The 21,475-nt window shown below is 36.2% G+C and overlaps 4 protein-coding genes and 1 non-coding gene across 11 annotated transcripts; 1 reads left to right on the forward strand and 4 right to left on the reverse strand.

The window, feature by feature from the left end:
- Positions 1-1,371: 1,371 nt before the first annotated feature.
- On the reverse strand, positions 1,372-4,114 carry LOC122529112 (SH3 domain-containing protein C23A1.17-like). The gene is made up of 2 exons (XM_043654902.1): positions 3,939-4,114; positions 1,372-3,823 (listed from the first exon to the last, which is right to left on the reverse strand). The coding sequence occupies exons 1-2, from the start codon at positions 3,951-3,953 to the stop codon at positions 1,910-1,912; spliced, it is 1,929 nt and encodes a 642-aa protein (XP_043510837.1). The 5' UTR covers positions 3,954-4,114; the 3' UTR covers positions 1,372-1,909.
- A 1,287-nt stretch (positions 4,115-5,401) lies between these two features.
- LOC122529118 lies at positions 5,402-6,515 on the reverse strand. The gene is made up of 2 exons (XM_043654913.1): positions 6,362-6,515; positions 5,402-5,953 (listed from the first exon to the last, which is right to left on the reverse strand). The coding sequence occupies exons 1-2, from the start codon at positions 6,374-6,376 to the stop codon at positions 5,681-5,683; spliced, it is 288 nt and encodes a 95-aa protein (XP_043510848.1). The 5' UTR covers positions 6,377-6,515; the 3' UTR covers positions 5,402-5,680.
- A 2,289-nt stretch (positions 6,516-8,804) lies between these two features.
- On the reverse strand, positions 8,805-11,298 carry LOC122529115 (tRNA N(3)-methylcytidine methyltransferase METTL6). 3 transcript variants are annotated; one of them, XM_043654911.1, is made up of 9 exons: positions 11,117-11,298; positions 10,650-11,036; positions 10,436-10,581; positions 10,228-10,371; positions 9,981-10,145; positions 9,748-9,791; positions 9,320-9,396; positions 9,081-9,131; positions 8,805-8,885 (listed from the first exon to the last, which is right to left on the reverse strand). In XM_043654911.1, the coding sequence occupies exons 2-5, from the start codon at positions 11,025-11,027 to the stop codon at positions 9,989-9,991; spliced, it is 825 nt and encodes a 274-aa protein (XP_043510846.1). In that variant the 5' UTR covers positions 11,028-11,036; positions 11,117-11,298; the 3' UTR covers positions 8,805-8,885; positions 9,081-9,131; positions 9,320-9,396; positions 9,748-9,791; positions 9,981-9,988. The 3 variants fall into 3 exon arrangements, with proteins under 3 accessions (XP_043510846.1, XP_043510845.1, XP_043510843.1); XM_043654910.1 differs by having other exon boundaries at positions 9,748-9,804; positions 10,650-11,295; XM_043654908.1 differs by lacking the exon at positions 8,805-8,885 and having other exon boundaries at positions 9,066-9,131; positions 10,650-11,294.
- Positions 9,463-9,544, reverse strand: LOC122529180. The gene has a single exon (XR_006306762.1). It is a non-coding gene; the product is annotated as a small nucleolar RNA snR60/Z15/Z230/Z193/J17 (small nucleolar RNA).
- A 1,701-nt stretch (positions 11,299-12,999) lies between the features above and the next one.
- Positions 13,000-21,422, forward strand: LOC122529113 (D-beta-hydroxybutyrate dehydrogenase, mitochondrial). Of its 5 annotated transcripts, none has more exons than XM_043654903.1 (7): positions 13,000-13,307; positions 15,746-15,792; positions 18,833-19,060; positions 19,187-19,427; positions 20,403-20,555; positions 20,670-20,877; positions 21,006-21,422. In XM_043654903.1, exons 3-7 carry the CDS (start codon positions 18,854-18,856, stop codon positions 21,160-21,162), a joined length of 966 nt encoding a protein of 321 aa, XP_043510838.1. In that variant the 5' UTR covers positions 13,000-13,307; positions 15,746-15,792; positions 18,833-18,853; the 3' UTR covers positions 21,163-21,422. The 5 variants fall into 5 exon arrangements, with proteins under 5 accessions (XP_043510838.1, XP_043510839.1, XP_043510842.1 ...); XM_043654904.1 differs by having other exon boundaries at positions 15,746-15,788; XM_043654906.1 differs by lacking the exon at positions 13,000-13,307 and adding an exon at positions 15,045-15,061.
- Positions 21,423-21,475: the final 53 nt, after the last annotated feature.

Raw genomic sequence — 21,475 nt, forward strand, 5'->3', positions numbered from 1 at the left:
GCGAAAGAAGTGTTTGAATTCTTCACCATACAGTACGATGCACTGAATTTTTTGTATTTTCTCAATTTCTTGCGTTTACTCATATATTTCTGATTCTCACAATTTCATCCTTTTACATATTTTAAACAATGATTCTCAATCACGTTATTTTCTGAATATTTTCAGCAGATTGAGGATTTTAATGAATCTTTATATTTTATATTTATGAACACAACTAAAGAAATGGAGTGCAAGTAGAAATTTGCTTCAATTACTAAATATTGCAATAAATACTCTGGATATTTTATATATTTTTGCATATTATATGCATAGGTCTTTGCATCTTGAAGTTTTGCAACGCTTAAAAATCTGCAGTCAAATTATCAATTAGACACTTTTTAATTATTCAACTATTAGCAAATACTGTTCATAAACAAATAAAGATATCATTCTTAATTAATCATTCTTAATTATTTAATTATTCAACTATTAGCAAATACTGTTTATAAACAAATAAAGATATCATTCTCAATTAATTTAGAGATAATCTTAACTTATAAAGATATTATCATTCCTAATTAATATAATTAATATAATAAAGTAACATTTTCATAAACAGCACTATTGAAGCCCAAACTTGAATACTATATCCAGTAAGTTGCCTATAGTTACAGTCATTTTATTATATTTGAACAACAAGTAGTAAGCACAATCCCACGTACAACATTATTTTAAGACATTTTGAAGAAAATATTAGATTTACAATTAAATATAAGACTGTTCCTTAGCGTTCCTATCTTTCTCTCCCTACGTCACTTCACTTAACCTTTATTTATATCCGTATTTTGAATACGATACTGCTATTATAAAAATTTTCAATAACAAGTACATATTTACCTGTCTATATGACACGTTGATGACACCAATCGTGTTCGAAGTGTCGTATCTACTAATGGTTAAATCAACTGGTTTTATTTTATCAAAAATGTGTTCCAACATGTAGGATATCAATAATAAAATGTATGCTCTATTTATTGGCGATGTCTCTATTATGTATGCGTCGAATTACTCGAATAATCTGGTCAACAATAAATTGATCGTGATTAGAATTATCGAACGACTTTTGAGGTCATCGAATCACGACAGATCAGCCGGACGCCCATTAAGTCCTCGGTGAGAGTTTCTTGGTATAGGTTTACGGGCCGGAAATGGAGGCAGTTGGGTTTCTAGGGTGTACTTTCTTTGGCGGCGAAACGGGAACGCCGCCTGCGAAATGAATTTTTCGAACAGAGCCATTCGATTCAGAGCCGATCTTATAAAGTTATCGACTTCCTTTGTTTCACGCGCGCAGTCGATATAAAAATAATGAAAAAGTTTCGTCAATGGTAAGAAAAAAAAATATTTATTGAACGTAATAAATAAAACTGGTGTATAATACAACATTCGATTGAAAAATCGCACGCAGTTAACAAAATAGGCAAACATATCGAAAACTGATATGACGTGTTAATGGCATGTCGACGTCGCGAATAGAAGCACAATGAAATCACATTAACCTGTAAGTATAAACAAGGTATAAAAACACGAATACTTGCCCGTTTATTCCATATTTGTACGAAAAAGTGAAACACCGACTATCTTTATATACGTAAAAAACACTGCAAATACCTTTCACCAATAATATACCATAAAGATTCATAAATCACGAAGAACAAAATAAAACGTCGATAAAATGACATTTCTGAAACCTTCCAGCACTCCACACTCTACTTCTTTGAGAGATTTAAAGATCGATCTAAAAATTTACATACACGAGCCGCTTTGTTTTCAATCTTCAACCAATTCGGGCTCTCTCTTCCGCGTGGGCAAACGGTCAATCTCGATACGAGAAAGTAAGCAACGATCAACCCGTGAAAGAACGGGATCAATGTCATTTCCATATTTGGGTCGGTTTCGCTTGAGCATAGGTTGGCGCGTAGCTCCACGGATAAGTTGGCTTAGGTACCTGATACGCGACATTCGGGTAATAGTAGAATGGATAGACCGGTTTGATCGGCTTGTATAAAAGCGGATTGATTATCGCTGTTTGCAACCCGTAGGTTGGATGTGCCGTTGATGGGGTTTGTACGGGATGCACGTGCGTTGGAGGGAGCACTGGTTGCAAAGGAGTCACTGGCTGAACAGGCGCCACTACTGGATGAAGCGGAGTTGCAATAGGATGCACAGGAAATGGCACGGTATTGACTGGCGGAGGCGAGGGAACAGCGGGTCGATTTGTCGAGGGAATTGACGGTGTCGTGGATGGTTTTGTTTCGGAAGGCTTCTGACCGTGATCGGCAGGAATGGGCAGTCCAAAGTGTGTGGGGAAGGGACTCGGTTGAACGGATGCGACAGCGCCGGGCGCAAAAAAAGCGGGACCGTAGGTTGGTACGTTCGATGTGAAAGTCGTGCCGGCAATTAAAGTGGGAACGAATCCACCGTAAACGGGAACTCCTGGCCCGTGTGACGATTGCGGTGGCGCAGGAACGGAAGAACCATGCTGCGAGGTTCCATCGCCTTTAACAGCCTGAGGGGGTTGCGCGGTTGTGGTGGTCGTAGTTGTAGTAGCAGTAGTTGGAGGCTGAATGGTTGTCGACAGTCCGTAGTTAAGCGGAAATCCCGGACTGATTGTTGTCCCTGGCAAAAAAGGTGATTGATTGAAAGCTGTATTCCCAGTGCCCAAGAGTACGGTATTCTGTTGCGTATTTAAACCGTGAATCTTCATTCGCTGTCCGAGGGAAGCCAGAAGATCTTGACTCTGTACGAAGCTCTGCTGATTTTGTGCGTACCTTCCTGCTGCGTCTGCACTTTGCGCCTGCGTAACGAGTGCCCGCTGCAATTGAGCGATCAGTCGATCCTTCTCCAGGGACTGTATTTGCTCTAGAGTCTCTCGAGCGCTAAGCGTTCCGGACGCGTACGACGGCAGAGGTCCTGGAAAACTTTGCGGGCTCTGTGAGCTGGCCTCGAAATTTTGGAACCGGCTGCTCGGATTTTGTACTCGGTTGTTCTGATCCAAGAATTGATCGGCATGTGGCGCGAAGTCCTGCTCATTCGGTGGAGCACCATAAAGTTGTTGTATGGCCTGCGCGTTTTCCGCGAGGAAAAGCGCCGCGTCCGACAATTGCCCCTGCGGCAGCGCGATGTTCTGGCTTTGGAACTTGGCCGGTTGACCTTGATTGTCATCTTCCGGCTTCTGTGCTGCATGAGCCGGGGAAAAAGTTTGCGGCGCGAAATAACCGGGTAACCTTTGATTTTGCGGTGGCAAGTAATTGGCCGAATGAGTTGCAAACGGTTCATCGTTTTGAGTGGATATTGGATTCGGTTCGATGAAATCTACCTGTCTAATTGGACTCGGGATTTCTTGTTCGAGCAAACCACTCGGACGGCCATCGAAGTTGTTCGAATGTTGTTGGTTGAAATGACCGTTGAATTGCAATTTATCTCGGTGCTGTTGATTGTGCGATACAGGTCTCATTGGAGATGAATTCTGATAACCCGGTGGCCCGTATTTGGTAATTGGTCGATTTATTTGTGCCGGATGTCTATTAACGATACGCCCTCTGTGGCCGGGTTGTCCAACTTGCAAACGAGCTCTCGAAGCTAACGCGAAATTGTTTGGCCTCCTGTAAGAATATCCCGAATCTCTCTTTTTCTGAACTTCCGAATCCTTGTCGTCGACATCGCTCTCCCCCTCGCCGAGATCTACCAATTCCAACTTCGTGATTTCCGGTTTCTCTTCAGCTTCCTCGGTTTCAGCTTTCGCTGTGGCGCACAACAGCAAGCTCGTAACCAGTAAACATAATATCTATAATGACAAATTAATCGGCGCGTTAATCGTACGAACCACAGAAACGATCTCGCACCACGTACACGTACATATATCGCTCGGAATGTTTGTGGCATATGAATCGAATACTTACTAGAAGAAACTTCATGTTTGTAATCCAATTTGCACTTAGCACTACACCGATCAGATACTTCCTGTAGTTCTAGAATCTCTGCAGGTTCGTTCGAGATAATCAGAGTATCCGCACTGAAAAAAAAAAAAGGAACTAATTTCTTCCAGGATGGACAGACCCGCACCGACTAAGACCACGGCCATACCTGCACATGTATAAATACAGTCGGGTCGCGACCATCCACGAATTACAATAGACTTTCTTGCCGGCTTTCATCGATCACACTTAGGCAATGCTGTTACGGATTGGTGATGTTACACATATCGATGTAAAGCATCGTCTTCTCCCGACAAATTAAAATATTTTAGCATTCGCTTGGCACATTCGTCATCCGAAACGAGCGAAACAAGAAACGCAAAGTAAGATTGATAAAAGGGAAATTGAACCGCTTAGCAAAAGTATCGTCGAGCTAACAATCAATTAGTTTCGCGGTAGATTCGCGTCTGTTATTGACAGTAGAGTTCGCGAACGAAACTTATATGACGTTCAGTCGTAATTTAAAATTTTCTAATATATTTTGATGTGATATGAATGGTTAGACTTTTATCGTGTTTTCGCCTCCATAGATTCTTGTTTTTTTTGGCAGAAAAGCCAAAGGATGGGCCAAGTTCTGCTCGCTGCTTGAAGAAAAAACGTCTTTATACGAAATGACACTTGATATCATTCTCATCACGTCCTTCTTCCCCAAAGTGTTGTTCCAAGTCTCAGTGAAAGTATTCAAAATCATCAGGTCCTAAAGAATACGGAATAAGTATTTGTTTACTTTAATATATTCCTGTTGTGTAATTCCTGATTATACGAAAGTCACGCGTGTCCGAATTCTCCGAAGTGCTTCGAATTTCGCTCGCAGTTACTCGCTTTGATTTACCAAAAAAGTTTCGATCGGATAACACGGTTTGTGCTAGCCAAAGAGATCCACGGATTTTTTGTTTCACGAGAGACTCTTTTAAAATTCACGGTGTCCCACCGGCCCGATATTTGTCGATTTGCACAATATTGACTACCAAAGAAATCGGGATACGCGGCATTCTTTATACATGCACATGTCTAAAGGGAGGGAACAATGTGCAACCAATGCCAACGTCGTTTGGACATAGCTTTCGTCCGCTGTTCCAATGACTTCATAACTAATCCAAATTACAACGTCAAACTGGCATCCGATGATGTCATTTGATTCGGCTTGCTGTTCACCCCGGCAGGAAGTTTATTGTGCGACAATGCGCCAACGTAACAGCGATGTAAGATGCATTCTCACATCAAAGATGAAACTTTAGATGCATATCAAATAACATAGTTGCTATGACTCACGTAGAATACATTATCTCCACGTTAAAAAAAGAATTAAAATTGTTGGTTCATTAAAACGCATCCTATACATAGAGGAAACCAAACACACAGAGGAAATGACATTAAACAAACATGTGTAAATTTAATTATCTTCTGTATTTCACATTATACAAGATACAACGAAAATATCGTGATTAAAACATTAGCATTTGCTGAAGCGTATGTACATTGAAAATTACGTCCAAAAATAGTGTTGAGCGTTCAGAGTATTAACGTCGGGAAAGATTTCGTTTTGGTTTTCGTTCCTAATTAAATTAAAAACGTAAAATGACGCCGGTTAAGAATCCTTGCGATTGCCATGGTCGTTTTGCCTTAGTTCGAAATGTTCTACGTTTACTAGCTCTGAAACACCTGATTTAAGCCACGTAGTAGGAGCTATAGTAGTAAGGGTACGAGCGGTAGGCGTAGGGCAAGCTGTAACTAGCACTGTAGGCAATTGGTGCTGCAGCGTAAGAAGTGTATGCAACTGGTGCAACTGGTGCAACTGGTGCAGTGTAGCTCAGCAATAGACCTCTCTTGTCCCGTGGTGCGTCCGCAGCTTCTGCGCTCGGCAGTTGTTCAATCTTTTCAGGTTCTGCTGGTTTCTCTGCAGCGAAGGCTACAGCGAACAGAGCCAAGAGAACGATAGCCTAAAAGAACAACAAATATTTGAGAATCGGAAAAAGGACGTCACGATATACGTATAGATATTGTTTGACATTTTTATTCAACTGTACATGCCTTATTTTCTGTTTGAATGACATAGTTATCATCTAAAGCGGCAATTATAATTGACATAGTTGCCTTTATGTTTATGACAGTAATTAAACTCAATCTGTTTTCTGAATGATTGTATATTGAAAATACGTAATTTTCCAGCCGACTAAATGCATATTATTATTATATTTTGCCAAACAACCGTACGGATCATAATTTCATCTCACGCTATAGATTATTACGTTTCAAAAAAAAAAAAAAAGCAAAGAGCCAATGAAAAGAGATTAAAGTATATAATATAATTAATGTTTGATACGTAGAAGTGTAATTATCGTACTTACAACGAAGCACTTCATAGTTGATGAGTTTGGTAGATCTTTGGAGATCAGCTCGTATGTTGAACTGGGAGCGAATGATGCTCTTGCTTTTTGGTGGATACCTTTATATACCTGGACGAGTAGATTGTCCTATGCGCGTCACTCGTCGATTGATCAATGCTCGAGGACACGCGTATCATGTGTGTGTTTCACGTGTGTGTGTGTGTGTGCGAGACGGTGGATGTTGCACGGGGTTGTTACACGTCCTATTGTTTACGGAGTAGCATACGTAATCCGTGTACGTGTGCAGTCAACGTTGTCGAAGACGATGAGGTCTGCTAAGGAATCTCGTTCACGTATTCCTGAAGCAAACCCGTGTAAGTACAACCTCTGATGCATAGCACGCGGGTTAAGCAAGAGACCTTGGCAATCGGCCAAATACGAACGAAAGTGTTTTACCTCATACAACGTAATACATAATTTTTCTTCGCATCGTGATATAATTGTAACAAGTTCTCTGAAACGATCCTAATACATTGATTATGAATAAAACGCGAAAGCACGAAGGAAAAAGATTTTCAAATACGCCGCAACAAGAAGATTGTCGATAGATTTCACTTACTTGCGATTTTGGAGAAAATTTCTCGACGAATACTTTCTGGAGCATTTAGTTAATAAACTCAGTAAATTATATTAAAGAAAAAGAACAAGGAACATTCTCGCGATGCTCAATCATTGAAGAATATACGATTTTATATAATGTTACTATAGATATTTATTAGAATTGTTTTCCTACAACCAGTGAAGATTGTAGTTTATTAAAACGTAGAATTCCGATTTGGATTATTATGTAGTTTATGACATCAGATGTTGTAAAGAAGAACTTAAAGATTAGATTACTTGATTAAAACTGTATGTTTTGCATGACAATCGATTTCCTAAGCATAAAACGTGCTTTACGATTGAAGGGCGCGCCCTTGATGATTTGAATTTAAATTTCGGAAGAAATGCTGACCACTGTCTAACATTCTTCGATGCATATGTATTGTATGTATGTATGTATGTATGTATGTATGTATTATTAGAGTTTGCTAAATCGGTCGGTGATCATTTGCATATCGATTCCGCCGGTATTTTGATTGGATTCATTTCCAACGAATATGCTGTTAAGCAAAAAATTCTATTTCAGCGACCTAAGTTAACAAAAAATGTCGAATTCTCACAATAATAGATCCGGTTTCCTGATCATGTTGATTGCAGAAAATGCAAAATTATGGATATTTGTAGAGCAGCAATTCTTCGAACAAAAAATTACGATTTAACGATGCGATAGTCGACCAAGAACTGTAATTTCAAGGCCGAAGGAGCGAAAATTATCCTCTTCAGCCTTTGTCAGGTAAAATTGTTATCTGAGAAGAAATTTATTTCTTTTTCTATCATTTTAAATAAGGTTACTCAAAACATCGAATCCTAGAAACCCCTTGAAACGCAAGTTCCGAGAATTCAAAACTTTAGAAACTCTTGAAATTCAGGTAAGAGAAAATATAAGATCATTGAATAAACAATCATTTGCAGCGTGAATAAAGAATGGTTCACTATGAGATGCTTCGCGAATGCTCAATAATCGGAATTTGTTTGGTAAGGATATAATTGTGCGATCAATCGTAATTCTGGGTTGATAATATAAAATATCCAAACCTAAAGAAATTAATTAAAAACATGTCTTGTTATTATTACCATTAATGGTGTACTCTGAAAAACTCTTCAGTATGATATTATAGGTACAACAAAAAAATAAGTAGATTAGATCCAGAAAGAGTTTGGATGTCAATGTTTTCAAACATTATTCGAATTAGGTAAGTTTGTACACAGTTTAACTGTGACTAATAAATATTTATACAAAACTATTAAGTCCATTTTTTAAAACAAGAAATTTCTCTTACAAAATAAAATCAGCACATTTTAAGGTTTTAAAATTTCAAAATCTTGCAATTTTGGATTGGAGAATTTAAGTTTACCCCTAATCTTAAATATATGTATATTGTCTTTTTTGTCTACGTACAAAAGTAAATTGTTTAATGAGTTCACTAATCCGACCATTTATATGAATATTTTATACATATTTATATTTTTTAGTTTATACGAACAAATGTTGCACATTTTCAAAATGAAAAAATGGAATATTTTGCAATTTAGATTCATCGTTTCGAACTTCACTTACACGGGTGCAACCAAATGAGAACGCGACATGTTTTTGCCTAATTAATAATCTCGATGCAATTTATTCGTCGGCGGTTTTGCTTTCAAATCCTTCTTGGGAACACGATATCAACACCCTCCCAATATTTTCTCATGAATTTTAATGTAATGAATTTAACGGGAGTTATAAACATACAATGATATGATACATAAAAAAGGATGCAAATAAAGATAATTTATTGTTTAACTTTATTATTTATTATAAATATACATAATATTGTACATAATATGAAGAAAATATTTTATATCACATTATTTTATACCACATGGTAAAATCTTTCTCGTCAACCTGCAACATAAGAATATATTTTCTTCCATTTTTTTTTTTTTTATTTTATAGAAAAATAAACCAAATAGCTATTTGATTTTCAGATAGAGCTAATTATCTATAAATCACTAATATCATATTAATTCTATTCATCATTACAACTTAAAGTATATTACCACAACTTAAAGTATGTATTTTTTAAAAATTCGTATTTACCTAGGAGTGGAGATTTGAGTCAAAACTTTCTTGATTAAAATCGAACTCATTCTGTAAAAAGACAATTATTTTTCACTTTTTTTCAAAGAACCGGGATTATATTTTTAAAGTACTACGTTTTCTCAGAGGTAGTGACGAAATATGTGTATATATCATAAAAAAATCAAATATATTTATATGTACATCATTGAAATTCTAAATTAATATATATTTATATTAAAAATTACATAAACACTCACTAATTCAAGAAATGGAAATGTTTCAAAAACATTTCTTATACATCCAGTGCTTATAAAATTGCAGATCCAGTAATATTCTGTAATAAAAGGAAAAAAAAGTTACAATAAAATCCTATTTATTTATTGCAAATTTAATACTGTTAAAAAGTTTTCAGATAGGAGCGAAAGACAGATAAGTACGTCTTCATGTTAATCAGTTGAACTATGAATTCATCATAAACTTTTAATAATCAATTTTAAAAATGATATGTCTTGATCTATAATATATTATACTTTATATACATATATGAAACTTAGAACAAATTTTAGATATATTTCAACCAACTCGTGGTTTTCTTAATTTTTTTCCTTCACTTCCAATTTTTTACTTCATGTCTGATTAATTTTACGATTACTATATTTTTGCAAGAAAAGAAAAAAACACTTACATGTTCAATAAGCTATGACCATTTTCATTAAGCGATTGAGTACTCTGAAACAGAAAGCTAATATAAATTAATATGAAAATTCTTAATATATAATGTGATAAAATGTTTTGCTTTCTTTGAAATTATCAGATTAGGGCGAAAAATTAAGTATTCATTTTAAATCATTTGAACTATAAATTCATCACTTACGTATTACAAATATTTTTTGTTTTTAAGAATCAATAAAGGCATACCATTATTATTAAAATTTTCCAAATTTGCCTTGAATAAAAATTCTTGGTACATCTATTTTTTCTTTCAAATTTATAGTACGTCTTTGTACATAATTACATGTTAAAGTTTTAAAACCAACCGATTCAAATAAATTCAATATTTCTTCCTCTGAAAAATAATATGCCCTGAAATAAGATATAAAACTTCATGCATATAATATAATTTTGATAAATTCACAATACATTTAAGAATCTAAACAAATGTTACCTGGTGCCATCTTGTCTCATATATAAATTTTCACTGATTTTGTGACCAGGTTTAAACCTTAACTGGGCCATATCATATAGGCCATAATCTCTGAAAAGTACAATCCCTCCAGTATCAAGAATGTTATATAAATTTTCCACGACCCTAAAATGTTACAATTTTTAATAAATTGCAATGTTAAAACAAACGATTACAGAAAATAGCTCACTTTCTAAAATATTTTGGATGAATAGCCGATAATACAAATATTAATGTTATTATGTTTACCGGGCAATCCACTTGCTGGAAACAATTTTCAGTTGTAATATCCGTTTGGAAAATCTTCATATTGTCTGGATCATACAATAAATGCTTCTGTAAAAGATAAAATTACATGGTATACGATAACAGGTACGTAGATATGTTAATAAATAAATGAATACCTTTGTTAACTCCACTGCTTTAGAAGAGAGATCACAAGCAAATATCATTTTAAATTTTAGTCCATCTTCGATCAATGGAAATATGAAATTTCCAACACCGCAGCCGACTTCTAGAAGGGCAATTCGATCATTTCCGGAATCGAAGCCTAATAATTCATGGAACTCTCTGGTGGTCCAATGTCTGTCCTTAAAAAATCTAATATCGTTTCGTTTGTAAAACAGGTCCCAATGCTTCTTAGTGTTTCTCTCCAGTTCGTTAGCTTGAAATTCAGGAACCAGTCGTGAATTTTGTGCTTGCATTTTCTCTATTTCTTCTTGAGTGAGTTGCTTCGCCACGTGGCCTATATTATATTCACTACTCCCCATTGATTCAGCCATTTTCCCAAACTTCGCCGCAATAGAAATTTCGTGAATTGGTAAACGAAGCAAATGTTTTACAGAATGTTTTTCTGAATTTACAAATGTACCTTATTAGATGAAACATTTACGCGAATATACAGAGAAACGGTTATTAAGATCGAGCACCACTCAACAAAACGACCACCCACCTTCGAGTCTCAAAAGGAAATGAACGAGAAACGTGCGTAACATGGATACCTCCCCACCAAGTAGTAATACTCCTAGTCTAGTAACATCAGGGATGCCACAACTTACAAGCTAGGAAATTTTACAGACTAAACTCTGTGTTACTATTTTTGCAAGAGATCGAGTAAGTACAAAAAGATTTCGATACATACAATAATTACAGAATAAGATTCTAACGCACAAAATGATACATGTTATTAATTATTAGAATTATACAATCTTTTTCACCGGCTTTTTTGAAAATTATATTATTATATACCATATTATTGGTAAAAAAAAAACAATTTTATTATCGCGCAATATTTTACTCGAACGATATTTTCAAATTAACGTAACCTTTAATCATATTACTTTAATTTAAGACAATGAAAATCATTAATATGAATTCCACGTGTGCATGAACTTTTCGATAAATTAATATTCGATCCTCGTACGAAACGAATATTTTCTTACTGCATACAGCATTGTCACACAATGACACAGTGCTGAAAGGGGTTAATCGTGACTAAAATTTATCTGATGATCCTACTATTTCGTTTAGAACTCACATAGTTATTCTATATAAAAATTAATGTATTGTTTATATTCGATAAAAATAACCATGACTAGATATTGAACAGTTTCATTTTCTAAGAAAATGAAAAACTGTATACGATAACGGGCATTAACATTAATACGGTAATTCGTGAAACAGCGATTGTAATTTTCATGGAAGAGATCAATAACAATTAATTAGTGATTCCGATAATTTAAATCTTCTAGTAGTACAGTTTCTATGTTTGTTTTATCAATTATCGTATTACGTTTTGTAATACCTCTTAATTTGCAAACAGAACAGGGTCAAAGAAATATTAATCGATCAAGTTGTATGTAGGTCATTGAGAACCAGAATTTTGTAGAGAGCTTGAACAGAAGATATAACGATAGATTAACTGAATGAAATGAAAAACACGTTTCACAGCTGATAGTCGTTAGTGCTTCCTCGAATAATATATTTGATGGTACTTCTACATTGTCATGGAAATTTTGCAAATTTAAAAATAATTGGTATCTTTTTAGACATCTGTGGAACGTTCCACGTTGTAAAATGTCGTAGAAAATGTACGTTAATTAAAAATGACTAAAGAAAAAAAGAATTATTTCGCTATATAAAGAAGATCAAGGTATTAAGGGAATCTTTCTTGTCTTTGCTGCAGACATTGCTTCTGCCAGGTAAGCTTTTTTGATTTACGTAATTTCAAATCCTTTCGACGTTCTCATTAAGCGGCCAGTAAGCCTTTTTTCTACAAAATTGATTACGTGACTGAGCCCTCAGACATTCTGTTGCGACATTTAGCTTTATTCCTAGCGAGAAAAGGAATAAAAGAAAAAAAAAACCCATATCCTTGTGCCGAGACTGAAAAAAGAAACGTCGTAAAATCTGCTTTACGTTCGGCAAATCAAAATTAATTTTTTCCTGAATCAGTGAACTCTCGTCTCGTAAAATTTAGATATTCTCGTGTTTCGGTATAGCTGGAACAAATGTGCATCCGCGTAATATTTTGGGATATTTTTCTTGCACAACGAAACAGAGATTCGTATCAAGTAGGCATTAATTTGGTCATTTACGAGTTAATTGCAGTTTCTTGTCTAATCTGTTAGAGATCCTGAAGGTATTCGACGTATGTATAAACGGTACGTTCTTTAGAAATTAACGTTAGCAGAGGCGTAACCCGTCGAGAGTCGAAGAGCATCGAGGAGAGATAGACACAGGCGTGTAATTGTAGGCGCGGCGAAGATGCTTCGACCGTGCCTTTTCCATTTGTCGAGGCAGCCAGCGTCGAAGCATCTTATACCGTTCGTCCTCGTGGGCATTCCAAGCGGGAATTCTCGAAAGCCAGTTGTGCCGTAGAAACACGCGTCGCGGCCTGCCGCTCGCCGGTACTTTCAAGTGCTCGTAAAACTGCTGTTTTCTCGCTGTGTGCTGTTTTCGAGTATACCGAATTTTCCTGACAAGGGACCAACTATCGAGTACCAAAAGTAGTTGAGTAACTACTTGACCTCGACGTCCACAAATCTTACGCTCAAATTCTGGTAAGTGTTGGCTTTCAACTTAATATCTTTTTATTGACAACGTTGAGTGAAAATACTCGTACTAATCTTTCACTTTGATAATCGATTCAATTTTTTTTTTTTTTTTTTTTTACAGTAACTCAATGATATATATTCAAAAAAATAAATACGTATGACTATATTGATTTAGAATATATGAGTTTGCTTTGACAAGCCATCAAGTATATTACGTAAAAATTGGTCTTAAGTGTATTAAACACGTCAATAAAAATTTCACGATTAACGTTAAGCTCATCGCACTTAGAACTGCAATGAAGCGATAAGTTGCTCAAGGGTGAAGTAGAGCGTGAATCGAGAAACTGAGTAACAGATACAAAAAAAAAAAAAAAAAAATCGCAATCAAACATGAATATTAAATGATCATCGTGAACGATCATTCTTTACACATTCGTGTGAAAAACATTCGTCGACCATGTATAATTAACGCTTGTTTTTCGAAAGTTGAGCGAGAGCTGCTATTAAATAGACTTTTTCGAAACTTTTTATCTTCATCTTCTTTTTCTTATTATTACAAAAAAAAAAAAACAAAAAAACAAAAAATTGGAAGCATTCTTTCGTTTTACATTCCATTCGATCGATCGAAGATTTTAGAGCAATCATCCTATTCCGTTGACGTGGTTCGCTAATAACGATAATCGAAGGTTTCAAAGCGGAAATAACGATCTTCGTTTAATAGTTAATCGTAGGAATAATTTATTTGTTTAATAATGCAACGATAGCTATGCAAAAATGTTTGCGCCGAAATGTACAAACTTAAACAACTGAGTAATGCTTCGTCGCAACTTTTAATCGATATAAGAAAAAATCCAATGTCGCGTAATCTTCCTCGCATTCCTAGATGAGTGGACAAGTATTCAGCTTTCCAGTCAATAGCAGGAAAAGTATTTGGCCTAAACTTTCCAAGCCATTATCGTGGCGTGCGGTCACTAACGTATGAACGACATGTCTACACGTACATATCCGCGGGGCGCGAACTCGTGAATTTGAGCTTCAAGGATCAGCAATATTGTTAAATAATTGCCACGAAATTTATCGTAAGCTTATTTAGATTTTGTCAATAATTTTCAACGAGGAAAAATTAATTTAATATTGGGAAGCCTTCTTGGAATTAATGTTTAACTACAGGCATTCCTAGTAATACGTACGAGTAAACATTGCGATAATTATCGTGTAAATAGCCAAGCGATATTCACAGATTGCAAATATTTAACTTTTCCACACGGTCACTCGCGGTCAATGTGGAGTACCGTTGCACGTTTACTTATACTGTATCTACACAAACTGTTAGTCGCCGCTGCTTACATGGCAACGTGCGCGATCTCGGCGCCACAAATGCCAGTCCTTCGCCAATATTTCTTTTACGATTGTGAAGAGAAGAGAGCCGCCTAATTGCCCAAGAAACTCGCGTTAAATCGCGCGCCCAACCTCCGTTGCTTTCCTCGAACAAATCGGACTAGGTTAATTCTCTAGCGGGATTCAACCGCCTGCATTAAAAAGGTAGCGGCAATCGCGATGCGTGTACGTGATAATTTAAATATTTTATGCTTGAAAGATGAGGCAACGCTTTCGACTTGGCAGTCGCCAACCACGGATAACTTTCAACGTGTTCGTTCGAATGTTTTCGTTCGAATTATTTTAGTTGGATCTCTCTCGGGTCGGATAATGGAACGTTGCAATGTTGCGACGCGCGGGCGCAGAAAGCCCGGGATTGTTGGGTAAGATTCTAGATCAGAAGGAGCACACGGAGGAGAGGCCAAGCCTCTAATCGATATTTCTACATTCCCGCCGAAATTAGCACGAGTGAATAAACTCCTGCAATTCGATAATGCGACCACGAAATATGATTCGTCCGTGCATACCGTGAATACGAAAGGAGGCCCAGGCCCCCATTCTGATTATCTTGATACGTGTGTATTACCGCTCCTGAAACGCGTGTCTGCGACTCCATATATGTGTAATTCCTGTACCTCCAGCATTCCAGTTGATATGTACATGCCTGACGACAACGCAACATTAGCGATTAATAGACATGACATAGCTGCTTATTGGCGTGCCGTCGCGATTACAATTGCTGCCTGACAAAAGACGTAATAAAGGATTTCGGTATTCTCAAAGCTAATTTCACCTTTCTTGGATAGTTCCCTCGGGACTATTTTGTTTCAGCGCATTCAGTGAAAACAGTTTTTCTCAATGAGAAAGAAAGAATCTTTTATAGATTTACCAAACGAGCCAGGTTATAAATAAATATCAATACAATTTGCATTTTACTTCGTTTTACTCGCTTTACATGAAATTGCAGCGATGTATCATTATTAACGATAGCGCTAATCTGTAATATTAAGCAAAAGTAAGGGGGAGTAATTTATTTCATGAATGTTGAATTTTATTTATCTTTCTAGGTGAACTGTTGCAGTGTTTGTGCGAATTCTTATTAATTATACAGTAGGTAAGTTTAAATATTGATTGCTTGTTTTCCCTTTTAAAACGAAAATATCTTCCATTTTTATATAATTTTCTTTTATTTACAAATCTGAAATGCTCCGCATAACAGCTTTGCTATTTTTATGAATAAAATAAGGATACAATTATCTTGACAATTTAATGAAATTAAGTGCTAATTGATTGATAGAAGAATTGAAACGAAACTAACAGTGAATTTGACTCTTCATCGAGAGTTAAACTGTGGAAAAACAATTCCATAATTTCGTAGCACCTGTCTTTCAAGCAGGTTTCTTTCTGTACCTGCATTCCAGAGAAAGTTAACCGCCATGATTTGGCACGCAATCGAAGCACACATACAAGCTTATTCGTGTTTATCTGTATGGATGTATTCGTATACGCACTTACGCGTGAAGAGGTTTTCAAAAACTACGCGTATAAACAAACAAAAAAGTAGTTCCTTTCTTTTCAAGTGTAAAGTTAATAATTCGTGTCTCTATATAAAACTGTGAATTTCATAATAAATGAATGCATGCAACTTTGCAATAAAAATGTATCAATTTTAGATATATACAAACTTTTTATTATTAGCCGACGATACGTGTTCGAAAATATTATATCAGTGAAAGTCAATAATGTGTCCAAAAGTATTAATTTTGGTCACGTCATATTTCTGTTTTCAAATAAACAAAAAAGTAATTTATCATATCATGTGATTTTCCTTGCGCATAATTTGTATCGGCCAATGAACTCTTATACTTCGTTTAAAATCGAAACTTGAAAACAAAATCCTCCCAATGCTCCGAGCATCAGCTGTAATTTTCAACGATACGCTTTCTACGTATTTTGTTCGATAAACGAGTCACACGCAGGATCTTGAAGAAGTACGTCGATTTGAACACATGATTATTTCAATGAGTGGATATGAAAATTAGTATAAAATTCGATCGGTATTTTAACTGATTAATGAACTACGCTCAGAAATTACATCACGAATCACTTGCGACCTCGAGTTGAAAATTGTAACTGTCATTTTAGAAAACAGAGTCTTGTTTGTAATTATAATTTATAGTGTCCATTTTTTTTCGAATTTAACTGCTGTTGCAAGTCTTTATATATCTTTGAATATCTTCAAAAATCGATGGATATTCGATCACTTTTTCCGATGGAAAGAAGTGGTTCGTGTTGAAATTTATAAATTGGGACAATTATAAATTTGCAACAACGATTACGATTGATGGTCAACTGTGAAGAAAAACAGAAGCGGCTGAAAACCACGCCTCGCTGAGCTCAGATAAACTTTAGAAAGGCGAGTCATTACGTCGAACAAAAACCTTTCCATCGCCCTTCACTTCTCCTGGGAAAAACAGAATTTGCTATGCTTTTCGCCGTGATGCCTTCGTCTGAATATGTTGCCAATGTTACGAATTATTGAATTGTTGCAATTTATAGTACTGCGATATCTGCTTTTCTCTGAGATTTCACTCACAAAAACTTCTTTAACTTTCAATGAAAATGACAATTAAACGTCGCACATATATTAACGAGGAAAATCTACTTGTAAATTTGAAATTATTCAGTCATAAATGAATAATAACTCTTTCTTTATCTTATTCAATCAGCTTAGACATACTTTCTTTCAGTCACTTATGAATATATTATCGTGCATAAATATTTGGATATTTTTAAATCTCCAATCTTAACATGTATAGTTAATAGATATTGATAGAAAGAAATTATTATTATTATTATTATTAGAAGAGTCTGCAGAGTGATTTGAAGTACGTCTGTTCATTTTCGAAATTTCAAAAGGAATTGAAATATATGTTTCTAATCATGTTGAAATGGTTCGTAGATATTTTATAAAGCATCAGCTATTTATTAAAAATAAATATAAAACTTGAAAATGCAACTAAAGTTTGTCAATCAGAGCTGTCGAAACATAACAAAAGTATCAAACTTTTAATGGGATTGCTGCAACTGTACAATTATTATTTATTCGTGGCAGTGTGTATATAATTCAATCAATTTATATATAATTGCAATCAGTTGCAACCAGTTGGAAAACTTTATAACATGTTGCTTCGTGATGAAAAAAGGTTTGACACAAAGGCTCTTCGATTAAATTTTTGAAAACGTTGTTATGTCGTGCTTGCAGTCGTTCGCCAAAAATTGTTACCAAAAAATTCAATTACAGAGTGAAACATGAAAACAGACTTTTCGAAAATAGAAGAAAACTCCGATTGAAACTTTTGTTGTATGAAAAATGTGAAACGAGCAAAAGGATAATATCCTGTGTATATTTGTGTATCGCAGAAACGATCTTATTTACTTTCATATTGTTGCTTTAAAGTTACTACGAAATTTCATCTGAGAAAATAGTTCAGCTACTGATGTGAAATATTGCTGCGAGATGTCGATAATCGATGAACTCAATCGGTCGCAATTCTTTATGAAGTAAAATAATACAATTCGCTGGCAATACACGTGAAAATCGCCGATTTGTTGTATCACTGTTCTCCACCTATTTCGCAGTGATTTCGTCGTCGTTGGTCTAGGTTAAATATACTATGCCTTATGGCATCATTATTGATTGATCGGCTGTCAACGACATTCGTGCACAGAATTACGCTTCGCGGTGGATTTATATGGATTGCGTGCCGTCGTCGAAAACGTTGATACAAATAATATCGATGTGCACAGAGCAGAAGGACATTATGCAACTGAAATTGAAATTTGCAAATCGCGAAACTGAGATTTGGGCGCCGTCGGCGTTTCCTTCAAGCAGTCCGTTAATTAAAAATCCTTGCGCTTTGAAACTTTGTGTTTACCATCGTATCCAGAGATATATAATAGTCAACGATATCGTTCGAATGATGAGAAATCGAGGCTGTAAATATACCTATTAGCGTGCGAAACTCCAACACGAAATTTAACGGCGATCATAATAGCGATGAGAAGCTATTTCGGCGCATTGCGGAAGTGGAAGGATTCGTATGATCTGGCTTGAATTGTACCGTAATAGAGATATAACTTCTGCTTTGCAGATTTGAATATTACGTGGCAGGATGGATGCTGAAACTGGGGCCATTCTGGCCCTGCAAATATTAGCTCTCTGCTCGATCGTTGCTGCCCTGCTGGCTTATCTAATGCGGCAATCGAGGAATGCCACCGATGAGTACGAGTCCCGTAACAAACGCCACGTACTCGTTACGAGCTGCGATACGTGCGTGGGTCTACAGATCGCCCTTGCACTCTACGAAGCTGGTTACAAGGTAACGCACCCGCCGTTCTTCCTACGAAGCTGAAGAAATTAAAATATTTCTTGTATAGTAGAAGTAGAAATACTTTTCTATCCGAAAAAGCGCCGTTGTAAGTCTGCGATCGACTATGTCGTATAGGTGTTTGCTGGCTTGCTAGATCCCTCGTCCCCAAATTCACCGTCGATGAAAATCTTAAGGGCAATCGAGCAACAGAAAGAAAGAGAGGAGGATCCAGCGAGCACGAGCCACGGGAACCCGCAAGAACCGGAAGTACGTGCTCGCGGCCAAATCGTGCCATTGGAACTGGACTCGACGAGAGAAGACAGTTTACGCGCTTGTTTGGATGCTGTTAGGGCGAAACTTCCGGCTGGCGAAGATGGCAAGAGATAAATCGTCGATTTAATGTGCACGTCGCGCACAGCGAGGATTGAACGCTGCTTCGGATTCTGTTCATTTTCTCACATTTCTATTCATTGCAGTCTTAATTACGAATTATTGAATTTGACCTCGTCGATAGTTCTGAGTCGACGTTTTGAGTAGAAAGAGAAAATTGAAGTTTAACGAGTTCCTCTCGGTTAACATCGAATCAATGGAATATTTAATTAACCAAAAACAGGCGCTAAAGGAACATCAATTAAGTTCGTGGTATGCAAGTTCCGTTTCACAAACTTCTCGCACTCTCGTTCATCAATGGCCAAACTAGATGGCTCCAAGCCATTGATTTCGGACTTTGAGTCGTTACTGTATTATTTTTATCTACAATTGTATGAAATTGTAGAATAGCAATTTACACTAACGTCTCAAAAGAAAAAAAACACGAGATCAAAAATTGCAATGATTTCAGACTGTTGTTTGATTTGATAATAGTCGATATAATTATCAATATTCACAGCTATTTTGATTTCTTGAGAAGTATTACTATCTCTAAGCTCTTTTATTTTTTATCAAACGAATTTATTTCATCCTCAGGTAGTTATATAATTTATATTGTCCATAATTCCACTGAATGTAGTTAAAAAAATTAAACTTGTGCATTTGCTTCACTCACTAAATATTACAATGAATATTATACTTTAAACATCTCATGTATTCTTGTATATATTGCCCATTTGCATTTTCTGGGCATTTAAATTCTCCGTAATCGCATAAAAAGTTTTTCAGTTTAGTAATTTCATTACATTCTCGCACTCCGCTGAAAGTTGTTTCTTCTATTTTCTAATATATATCTTTCTCGTATTAACAATTTTCAATGCATTTAATGTGCAAGAAGCATTCCTATCGTCGCTGTGTCTGTCGCGTTATTCGAAACCGACCGTTTACAGTACACTGAAGTTTCAACTTCACTTAACTACAGGTCTCTGGGCAATCGTGCACACTGGCGGCTTGGCCCTACCCGGTGCCATAGAGAGACAACCGAGTTCGGCGTGGGAATCTATGCTGCGACATAACTTGGTGGCGCCGCTTAGAACCGCCAGAATGTTCATCCCCCTTTTACGTGCAAAAAGAGGTCTGCTCCAATTTTGTAACTGGAAACGCATGTACACAAAAGAGGCTGCGATAAATTACAAAGAACCTTTCTTCTATTTTCCTTTTCTTTTTTCTTTTTTTTTTTTTCTCGAAGGACGCATCGTTCTTTTGGGCGATTCCGCGACAAGCTACGGCTCGAAAATTGGAACAGGACTGGTAGCGTACAGCGCTTCCAGAAAGGCCGTAGAAGGAGCTGCAGAAGCATTAAAAAGTGAACTACAATCCTCTGGGGTCGACGTCGTCCTCCTGAGGCCGCCGCCCGTGAATCCCCTTATTCTTTATAATTTGCCAGTTCTCAAAACGTAAGCCCTCAAGCATTTATATCGCGGTAACACGTAACAATTCTTCCGGGGGAAATGTAACAAGATTTTCGCTCTGATATTGAAGATGATATCTTCAGATTTAAAATGAGAAACGGTTTTATTTTCAGCTGCGACGTGGAATCGGGAATAATATCTTCGGAGGGGACATGGACCGCACCTGTATCTACATACGCCATTCAAAACTCGTTAATCCCCGCGCTCACGTCACCGTGTCCGCGTATTTCTTACGACATGGCTGCCAAAGCGAAACTCTTCTGTAGATGAACTAATTTTCAATTAGTTTAGCTAACGTATATCCGAATCTTGACTGGTTTTGTGTCGAATTATGTATTAGTTAGGAATATTTTACAAGACTAATAACTGCTAACGCAACGTCGACAAGTTTGATATTGAATGCATTTTAATTTCATATCGTCTAGTTAAATGCGTTTTTAAGGAAGATAGATATATATATATATATATACATACATACAATGTACAGTTTTGTAATTAATCTAATGTTAATAGAGATTAACCGTAATTAATTTCGGATAGTCTTCTGTTGTTGTTATCTCCTTCCGATTATAATTTTCAACTA

Source organism: Frieseomelitta varia, unplaced genomic scaffold (assembly GCF_011392965.1).
Source record: "Frieseomelitta varia isolate USP_RPSP 00005682 unplaced genomic scaffold, Fvar_1.2 scaffold_279, whole genome shotgun sequence".
NCBI lineage: Eukaryota > Metazoa > Arthropoda > Insecta > Hymenoptera > Apidae > Frieseomelitta > Frieseomelitta varia.